Here is an 11,095-nt window from a genome sequence, read left to right as displayed (position 1 = left end):
GGCAGTGATTTGCTATATGATGGTGGTCTGGGATCAAACATGTTGTATGACCGGGGTATGCCTGTATAATAAAACATCACATCCTTATCTCTGCTAATCAGTGTCCTTCTCGCTGTTGCAGCAATCTATTGCATTGGTGAGGCCACTAATAAAACTTTCCCCCTAAACTTCAACTCATCAAGATCATCCAAAGGTCCTTTGTGTTTTCCACTTCCTTCAGTATATTTGCACAGCCTTCTGTTTCTTAGTTTGAAACTTTACTTAGTCACATTAAGTGATATTCTCAGTTATTTGTCTTCCCAGCTATTCAGTCTTCCTAAAGAGCACTACATTAGCATTATTTCTAATAATTTCCTCCTCCCCAGTTTTGTATCATCTACATACAGTTGTATATCACTCTGAAATCATTAACATAAAGATTGAACAGTAATGGCTTCAGTAGTGAATGTGACTTGTTACTTTCCTCTTCTTCGATACTGTTCCCCATACAAAATTTTTCTTAATGTAGATTAATTAAATTAATTTACATTAACCATCCATAAACCAATTAAGTAAAATAATATTTTTTTCCCTCAATTCATAGCAACCACTGACAGAATGCAGTAAACATTATAAAATGTCCAGCACCTGCTTGTTCAAAATGAAAGAAGAAATATCAGTAGCAGTATCATTTTTGGCTAGGTTTATAAACAAAAATAATGCAGTGACACAAAAACAAGTGGAAGAATTTAAAAAAAACTTATATTCACTTTTAATAACAAAGTTCAGTCAGCACTGGTTCCCAGATAAACCACACAAAGGACAAGGATATCGCTGTATAAGAATTAGTCGAACACAGAGAAGAGATCCTGTTTTAGCTAAAGTAGCTGCAAAGTGCATGATAAATTATGAAGATCTCAGGCTTCCTCGTGAACTAACCATGTGGATCGATCCTGGAGATGTCTCATGCAGGTAACAGATTGTTCATTGTTATTTTAATATATTTATACTTTTAAAAATTCTATTATAGTCAGGAATCTTTCATTTTGTTTATCATTTTGTTTTAAATAAATAGCCATGAATGGGATGGGTTTAGATATCTGTTTTTGCATTTTTATTTATTTATTTGTATTTTTAATTTATTTTTTACATAATCCATAATCTCTGGCATGGGCAAATGGATCTTTTGTCCAGTAAACTCAAGAAAATCGACTGTAGTACCCACACTATTTCAGACAATAACATATCCTGTTAGGGTTAGGTACGAGGAGATGGCAGCACTTGTTTGCCAGTCTCTTCACCAGTTGCTACTTTTAGTGATAGTCTTAGGCCAGCTATCTCTGATTGGCTACCAGTGGAGATTGAATTGCCCACTCAGTTTCCAAAAGCTAGACAGGATTAAAAGGCCTTGCCTACTCTCTATAAGGGATATAAAGGCATTAGCTGATTTTTTTTTAATAATCCATAAACAATGATCTGGAGGCCAAACATGGAATTTTTCAGGCTACTGCTTCAGTAAGTGGGGTAGGATCTCACACTGGGTGATGATATTCATTTCCACTTAAAACGTTTCACAAATATTCATACCCGTGATGGGATTCAAGCCTTCAGCCTGTTGGTTGAGGAGAAATTATGCTAACCACCCTCAAAACTTGTAAATAAATAGTTGAATTCAGTAACAAATAAGTACATGAAAATAATGATCAAAAACGAAAAGTCAAAAGGAGATCACCAAAATGCTTCAATAAGGACTGTGGATACCCTTCAGAGCAATATAGTACTCAGAATGATGTTTCATTCTGTTTATAATGGTGTCCGAGAGCTCAGTTGGCAATAATCATTACTCCTGAAAAGCTCTCAAAGTTTTGGGGAGAGGGTTGAGAGTAGCAACACAACTACCTAGTGCATCCTAGACATGTTCAATAGGATTAAGGTCAGGAGACTTGGCTGGGAAGTTCGTATGCACGATAGTCTCTTCTCAAAGATACTGGTCCACAAGCTTCACTCGACGAGGAGGATGGGCATTATCATCTTGTAGGATAAATGTCTCCCCTATCACACCTGCATATGGACGAACAATTGGTTCAGGACCTTGTCTCTATAAGTGGCAGCATTCATGGAAGGAGAGAAGGTCAGTGCCTCCACCCAACAAGAGGCCTCTCCAAACCATCACATTATTTCCACCTCCTTTCACGACCATTAGATGCATGATAACATGTCCCTAGCTCTCTCCAGATCACAGCATACTTGGTATCATTTTGTAGAGTAAATTAAGACTCATCTGTAAACAGTACTGACCCCCCCCCCCCCCCATTTCTCTTGAGCCATGCAGACTGTGGAACCAATTCCAAGTGTCACAAACAGCATCCCAGAGAGTTTGGTCACCCACTGTGGTTGTAGCCTGTGGCTGTCACTGTATCTCTGGGATGCTGTTTGTGACACTTGGAATTGGTTCCACAGTCTGCAAACCAGAACAACTCACAGGCTACCTTTGCCTGACTTTGACCAGTCTCTATTCTTACAATGGCTTGCCAGCTGAATTCATCCGTTAAATGATGTCTTACAGCTATTTCCAAGAATTTTGCTATCATGAAATGTTTTGTTCTCACTCTAGACATGAAATGGAAAAATCACTTCCAAACACTCACTTTTATACTGTGGATCATTTGCATACTCTGCTGACAGCACCACTTATTTATATATAATAACTAGACTCAGCTTCCCTTTTTACATAATGTACCTGACTTTCATAAGTTTTTCCTTCTCCTCTCCCAAGTTTTTTTGCAGTTTTTCTATTTGTTCCTTAATTTATGGAAACCAGTGTACTAATTAACACAAATTAATTACTCTCCTCCATGGTAATTAACACAAGTTAATTCCTTTCCTCCATGGCTCAGAAAGTGATCATCACTTGGCATTACTGCAGCTACATGTGATATATAGAAAATTAAGTCATTTTCTATAACAATTTATAGAGTGATTATCAGTAATTTTGCTTTGAAGATCTTTGTGTGCAAAAGAGGGCTCAATGCCTTATGTTTTCAGATTATAATATTCTTATCATAATCTATACAGAGAGAGTGTGGATGCATCAACAGTGACTAAAAACATCCTTATGATAGTTTATAAGCTTTGAAACAAATATCCATGATTCATCCTGTGCAGCCAAGCAAAATTCATTTCTAATAAGCAGTCAGTTTACTACTATTATTCTAATGATGTCAATACTCAAAATTTGTATGGCTTAGAAATTTCAATTACCTCCCATACCTCATTTTAAACTTCTTCAATATTGGAGCAGTCATCACTGCATTGGGCAGATGAAGAAGCATTCAACTCCTCCATCATCCATGTAAAAAATGTTCTAACTCCCTTGCATACAATACTTATGTTAACTTCTAATTAATGTACAGAAACAATCACCAAAGTAATTCTCATCAGCATGGAAACATTTATTTTCCTCTCCACCCTAAATTCCCCTCTCCCTATCTAACCTTTGTTTCTCCTACAGGTATACCAAGGCTGTACAAAAGAAGAGTCAGACATACCACAACTACTGGCTTACATCCAAAGCTCCATTTCCCTATACAGCCTACACCCAAGTGCAGAACAGCTACAAGAAAATTATTGCCACATCAAAAACTGATTTCGAGAGAGCTAAAAGTAGGAAACTTGCATTCTTCTATACATAAATGATCTACTCGCTGACTGCACCAGTACACAGTAGTGTCTGATGACAGCACATCACATGCCTTTTTGTTCAACAAATCCTGCGAAGAACAAATCACTAACCTCCAAAACTCTAACCTCTACTACCTTAAATTCTGATTTTGAAAACATTTATCAATGGGGTTTGGATAATATCATCAACTTCAATGCAAGCAAAACAGAGCTCTGCATTTTTGCCCACAAAAAAAAAGAACCCCGTTCTTCAAATCTTACCCTTGACAATGCTCAAAGTTATTCTAAGAAGGTGAATATCTTCTTGAGATTCGCCTTCTCAGAATAACTCTACCTTCAACTCTCTCTTGGCACAAACAGATCACAAATATTGGCTCCTCTGAATCCAAAATATTAGGCCTTTTCTTTTGCTTGAGGCATTACTTTAACTACAAACATCTCCTAACCCTCTACAAATCACAAATCTGCCCAACCACTGAATACTGCTCTCATATCTGAGGTGGTGCCCTAAGAGGTCCCTCAAAATACTGGATTCTATAGAGAAAAGAGCAGGTAGATTGACTGATGAACCCTCTCCCACTAATACACTCCACTCACTTTCATACAGGCATTAAGGGTCAAAGCTATATAACTGAGAGGAGACCTCCACATAGCCTTTAAAGGAATGTGGAGAACCGACCAGGGCTTCTGACCTAATGTCCAATCCTCACTTTCTCGTGATGCACCTTGTTAGGTATCTACCTGGATACTGAATGAATGAAGATGGGCTGGCAATTTGAGATTTAGCCAACCAAATTGTATTCTTATTGGCTTAAACCCAAAATATAGTGATGTGTTCTCCCTGGTGCAGGACACCAGAGTGTACAGAGGATTTGAAATTGGAAGTGATCACTATTTAGTGTTGAGCAGGATAAAATTGAATTTCATTTTGAAAAGAACACGTAAGAAAGTTTTAAGCGAATAAAAGTTGAACATCTCTCAGATGTGAACTGTAGACTAAAATACGCAAAGATTATTGAAGAAAAAATGAAAGAATTTGAGAACAGGAACGAAACAACCTTGGAGATTCAGTGGCAAGTTTTGAAGAAAACCCTGATTGATTCAGCCAGAGAGGCATGTGGTGAGGTTGTCTGTAAGGATAGAAAATTCAGAACTCCATGATGGACACAGGAAGTTAAAGAGGCAATGAAGGAAAAGAAGAAAGCATATCAAAAGTTCCTGGCAAATAAGTCAGCTTGTGCTCTTAGAGAATACAGAGACAAATCTAAGAAAGCTAAACACTATGTAAAACTAGCTAATCAAAAATTCATGGGAAGACTTCAGTAAGAACATAGAAAATAAATATCAAGAGGATGAAAAGATATTCTGGATGTTGTTAAAGAAGCTCAGAAATGGAGGAAATAGTGTTGTAAAAGGAATTGGTCGATTGGTAGAGCCTTTGCTACTAATGGCTCAGTTAAGTAAGTTTGAGCACGGTTAGTAGTTGGAAGGGGAACAATCGTTCGATGCTGTTGGCACACTCTCCCTCGATGAATCTTTGGACTCCCTGGAGGTGTCAAATAATAATGATAATAATAATAATAAAGGTGACATGAAAACTGGAGAAAAAGATATCCTTGAAGTATGGAGTAATTACTTCGAAAAATTGCTAAATGAAAGAAACAGTGATAGCACAGTGGTAAAAAACACTCAACAGGCATGCAGTCAGGAATACATATCCATACTTGAAGCAGAAAAAGCCATCAAAAGTCAGATATATGGGTACTATGAGAGCTCTACTCCAATCATCTGGAATTCATCCCTCTGTCCAGGCCTTCTGAACTATGCAGTGCAGCCAGTGTAAGACCTTTATACCTCCATACTTGAGCATTTCTGGTTGAATATCATCTATTCCTACTGTCTTTCCACATTTCTGGCTTTTGATGCCTTTTTTCTGCTTCAAGTATGAATATGTATTCCTGATTGCATGACTGTTGAGTGTTTTTTAAAAGGGAAATAAAACTGAATGTGAGAATTACAGAGGTATTTCTCTACTGAGTTCCTGGTAAGATGTATGCAAGTATACTTGAGAAACAGTTGAGAAGGATTGTGGAAGAAAAGCTTGGTGAAGAACAAGCTGGATTCAGGCCAAACAGAGGCTGTGAGGATCAGATTTTCACTTTACGACAAATAGTTCAGAAATCATGGGAATATAACAAAGATCTGTATTTAAGTTTTGTAGATCTGGAAAAGGCATATGACAAGGTGCCAAGAGAGAAGCTATTCAATACGCTACAGTTATATGGTGTCAATGGGGCATTATATCAAGTCAGCAGTTAGAATTGAAGGAAGTATAGGAAGATAGTTTAATGTTAAATCTGGTGTGAGACAAGGATGTACATTATCCCCTCTGTTATTCATAATCTATATGGATCACATTATGAAGTAAAATTATATTAAACCTGATATCAAAATTGGAGATGTTAATGTCAGCTCTTTGCTTGATGCAGATGATATTATACTTCTAAATAAATCCGCTACAACTCTGCAAGATTCCCTGACTTAATTTAATAACTGTTGTAATAGATATGGTATGAAGGTCAGCAATAACAAGACAAAGACAATGAAAACAGGCAGAAACATTGAAAATGTCAACTGTGTTGTGAATGGAAAACCTATAGAACAAGTAAAAGATTTCAGCTACTTAGGCACAATTTTTAGCAAAGATGGTAAATTAAATATGGAAACAGTCAACAGAATCAACAAATCTGGTATAGTAGGAAGTCAACTGAATAAATTTATATGGAATAAGAGAGAAATTAGCCAAAACGCTAAATTATCTGTATACAAGACAGTGTTCAAACCAATTTTAACTTATGAATCTGACAGCTGGGTCATAAGTAAAACACTTGACCAAAGACTAGAGACTGAAGATATGAGAGCCCTGAGAAAGATCTGGAGCATGAACAGATGGCATCAATGGCAATATCATATTAATAATGAGGATATTAGGATAGAACTTGACATTTTCAGCATCCAGGAATGTGTTAGCAGAACTAATCGCAGGTGGTATGGTCACTTAAACAGAATGGGAGAGGAAAGATTAGCAAACCAAGTGTTCTCTGCCAGGTTGGCAGGAAAACGACCCGGAGGAAGAGCAAGATAAAGATCTGATAACGTTGACAAGTAACAGACTGATTTGGAGGAAAATTGTAGATAGGAAGTTAGTAATGATGTAAATTTTTCATATAGTACTATCATATCCTGTACACCCCTTGAGGGTACATGGCAGGAATTTGATGATGATGATGGACACTGTTCATTAGAATTGGCATGAATAATTCCTCCATCCTCTTGCAAATCCATCCAAATGTATGCATTAGCTAATCAACACTCTCTCACAGTTCAACTCCAAACCCATAGAAAATTTCTCCTCTACTTTGTTTATTCCTTCCACTGCTGTCCTCTAACCCACAGCTTGTTCAAATCAAACATGAATACGTTCCTTATTTCCCATCGATGATACTAGTATACTATAGGTTGATCAAACTCTCATGGATGGGTTCTCCACAATAATAATAATAAAATAAATATTCCTTCTCTCATTACTAGTATCCTCTGAAATAACTTCTCTTGCCTTTGACTTGATAAGTATCCCACATTGAATCTCACTCATATCAAGCTTTGCAATTTATGATGGACCTTCCTTCAATTTGTCCTCATATTGAACAGTTACAATACCAATATTACCTTAGCTAATAGCTTCTTAACCTTCAGAAGCTAATAACATCTATGTGGGTTTCTTGTGTTTGATGTTCCTTGTGATGCCTAGCTAGTCTGGGTTAGTCCCAAGGGGGTGGAAAGAGGGGAAAATAGTTCCACTGCATAAAGAGGTTCCAAGACTGCTGTTGAAAATTACTGGCCAATCTGCATATCAGGAATTCTTGGAGAAAATAGTCAAGAGGAAAATACAAGATTGGATAGATGAAAATGGGATACTTTATGGGGGACAGCATGGTTTTGTGAAGGGTATATCATGCCTCAGTAACTTGCTCACGTTCTATAACACAGTGACGGCTGAACTGGATAAGGTTAGCGGATTTACAGTGATTCTACTGGACCTTGCTAAAGCCTTTGATTGGATACCACATGGAATTCTAATTAGTAAACTGCAGCATATGAGAATGGATATAGGGTTAATGAGATGGATAGGAGGGTGGTTGATGGAGAGATATCAGAGAGTGGTTTATTCAGGAGTAGAGTCCGAAAGACGGCCTGTGACTAGCGGTGTGCCACAGGGTTCTGTTCTTGAACCGCTACTGTTTAATTTGTTCATTAACGATATAGGAAAGGATCTGAGAGGAACTGTGCATCTGTTTGCAGATGATGCAAAGTTAGGTAGAGCAATAGTGAATGCTCAGGATGTCAAAATTTTACAGGATGATTTGGATAGTTTGGAGGACTGGGCTAGGGAGAATGGATGTCAATTTAATGTGGAAAAATTTAAGGTTTTGCATTTTGGGGTGAAAAGATTAACAGCAGTATATCACATTGGTGAAACTCTACTCCAGGAGATTGACGAGGCCAGGGATTTGGGAGTGTTGGTGGATAGGGAGTTGAAGTTTAGGGGCCACATCGCAAAAGTGGCAAAATCAGCTCATCAAATCACTTGGTTGCTGAAAAACACTTTAACAAGCAGAGACAAACAGGTTATTGTTCCTCTGTATCGAGCCTTGATAAGACCCCATCTAGACTACTGTGCCCAGATATGGGTGCCAGGGTTTCTTCTCGATGGGGAGGAGGTGGAGAAGATCCAAGGACGAGTGACCAAGATAATAGCAGGACTATGGAATGAACCTTATGAAAACAGGTTGAAGATTTGTGGGCTGCAGAAATTGGCTGATAGGCGGAAAAGGGGTGATACGATTGAGACATTCAAATTACTGAAGGATTTCTATAAGATTAATTCAGAAGATATTTTTGAGAATAGGACTGGTAGTGGGAGGACTAGGGTGCATCCATGGAAGCTTAGTAAGAGTGTGGTTAGCAAGGGTGTTAGAGCTAGGTTTTTTACTTGGAGAGTGGTGAATGAGTGGAATAAGCTGCCAGAGTCTGTTGTAGGTGCCATGACTGTAAATGAGTTCAAGGAGAAGTATGATAGATACTGTGTGAATGTTGAATAGTTGTTCTTGACATGATGTTGGGTCTCCCTCGATGAGTCTAAGGACTCCTTGGAGCTGCCCGTAATAATAATAATCCGACCTGGTTGGCCGAGTGGTTAGCATATCCACTCTGCAGCCAAATGGCTGTGGGTTCGAATCCTGCCATGGGCATGGATGTTTGTGATCGTCTGTGAAATTACTGGTGGTGGTCGGCAGTAGATGACATTGGTGTAGATGATGAAGGTAGTTGCGGTTGGTGGAGATGGAGAGCTGTAGAGTAGGTGCCCTCCCTCAATGAGTCTTTGGATTTCCTGGAGGTGTTATGTAATAATAATAATCCTTTAAGAACTAGACAATATTAACTGAAGGTAATCATCTTCGGAGTTTAGTTTCATTTTGTTTAGTGATTAGCATGCATGTTGGCTGAAAGTATTGAAAATCTATCAAAAGAAATCATCATTATCCAAAAAAATAGTCTTCAATTCCAAAGACAATCATTTCATTCGAAAAGACAATCATGTCTTTTCCAATGAGAGTGGTTTTAGTCATTCCTCCAATTCTAGACGACACTTTTTCTGGTCTGTGTTTTACTGCTTACCATCGTGTGAATGTTCTTGAAAGGGATGGATGCAGTGGTGCTGGAGTCATGGGTGTAACATTTTTATATAAGTATTTTTCATCATCATCATCATCAAATTCCTGCCATGTACCCTCAAGGGGTGTACAGGATATGACAGTACTACATGAAAAAATTACATCATTACTAACTTCCTATCTACAATTTTCCTCCAAATCAGTCTGTTACTTGTCAAGACTCCAACATTATCAGATCTTATATTTCTATCGTCTAAGGCACTTTGTACCGTATCAATCCACCTATATCTTGGTCTTCCTCTGGGTCGTTTTCCTGCCAACCTGGCAGAGAACACTTGTTTTGCTAATCTTTCCTCTCCCATTCTATTTAAGTGACCATACCATCTGAGATTAGCTCTGTTAACGCATTCCTGGATGCTGACATTGTCAAGTTCTTTCCTAATATCCTCATTTTTAATATGATATTGCCATTGACGCCATCTGTTCACGCCTCTAATCTTTCTCAGGACTCTCATATCTGCGGTCTCTAGTCTTTGGTCAAGTGTTTTACTTCTGACCCAGCTCTCAGATCCATAAGTTAAAATTGGTTTGAACACAGTCTTGTATACAGCTAATTTAGTGTTCCGACTAATTTCTTTCTTATTCCATATGAATTTATTCAATTGACTTCCCACGATACCAGCTTTGCTGATTCTGTTGTCTATTTCTATATTTAGTTTACCATCTTCAGCAAAAATTGTGCCCAAGTAGCTGAAATGTTTTACTTGTTCCACAGGTTCTCCATTCACAACACAGTTGACATTTTCAATGATTCTGCCTATTTTCATTGTCTTTGTCTTTTTATTGCTGACCTTCATACCATATCTATTACAACAGCTATTCAATTTAGTCAGAGAATCTTGCAGACTTGTAGCGGATTTATTTAGAAGTATAACATCATCCGCATAAAGCAAAGAGCTGACATTAACATCTCCAATTTTGATATCAGGTTTAATACCACATTCCTTCATAATGTGATCCATATAGATAATGAATAACAGAGGGGATAATGTACATCCTTGTCTCACACCAGATTTAACATTAAACCATCTTCCTGTACTTCCTTCAATTCTAACTGCTGACTCACAACTCAAATAAAGACTAAGTATTGCTTGATATAATGCCCCATTGACACCATATAACTGCAGCGTATTGAATAGCTTCTCTCTTGGCACCTTGTCATATGCCTTTTCCAAATCGACAAAACTTAAATACAGATCTTTGTTATATTCCCATGCTTTCTCGACTATTTGTCGTAAAGTGAAGATCTGATCCTGACAGCCTCTATTTGGCCTGAATCCAGCTTGTTCTTCACCAAGCTTTTCTTCCACAATTCTTCTCAACCGTTTCTCAAGTATACTTGCATAGATCTTGCCAGGAACACTCAGTAGGGAAATACCTCTGTAATTCTCACATTCGGTTTTATTTCCCTTTTTATATATGGGTACTATGAGAGCTCTACTCCAATCATCGGGAATTCGTCCCTCTGTCCAGGCTTTCTGAACTATGCAGTGCAGCCACTGTAAGACCTTTATACCTCCATACTTGAGCATTTCTGGTTGAATATCATCTATTCCTACTGTCTTTCCACATTTCTGGCTTTTGATGCCTTTTTTCTGCTTCAAGTATGAATATGTATTCCTGATTGCATGCCTGGTCAG

The 11,095-nt window shown here is 37.9% G+C and overlaps 1 protein-coding gene across 1 annotated transcript in view; it reads left to right on the top strand.

The window, feature by feature from the left end:
• Positions 1-640: 640 nt before the first annotated feature.
• The window catches only part of LOC150097836 (protein Tob2-like), a 46,883-nt gene continuing 36,428 nt past the window's right edge, over positions 641-11,095 (top strand). Inside the window, exon 1 of the mRNA XM_090406601.1 lies at positions 641-951. Coding sequence (XP_090262727.1) covers positions 641-951 — 311 coding nt within the window. The remainder of the gene's footprint in view (positions 952-11,095) is intronic.

This window comes from Typopeltis vanoorti, chromosome 16 (genome assembly GCF_054136105.1).
Source record: "Typopeltis vanoorti isolate ZY-2024b chromosome 16, IOZ_Tvanoo_1.0, whole genome shotgun sequence".
Classification (NCBI taxonomy): domain Eukaryota; kingdom Metazoa; phylum Arthropoda; class Arachnida; order Uropygi; family Thelyphonidae; genus Typopeltis; species Typopeltis vanoorti.
Note: the sequence above shows the minus strand (reverse complement) of the source record. Positions and strands in the feature narration are given on the sequence as shown.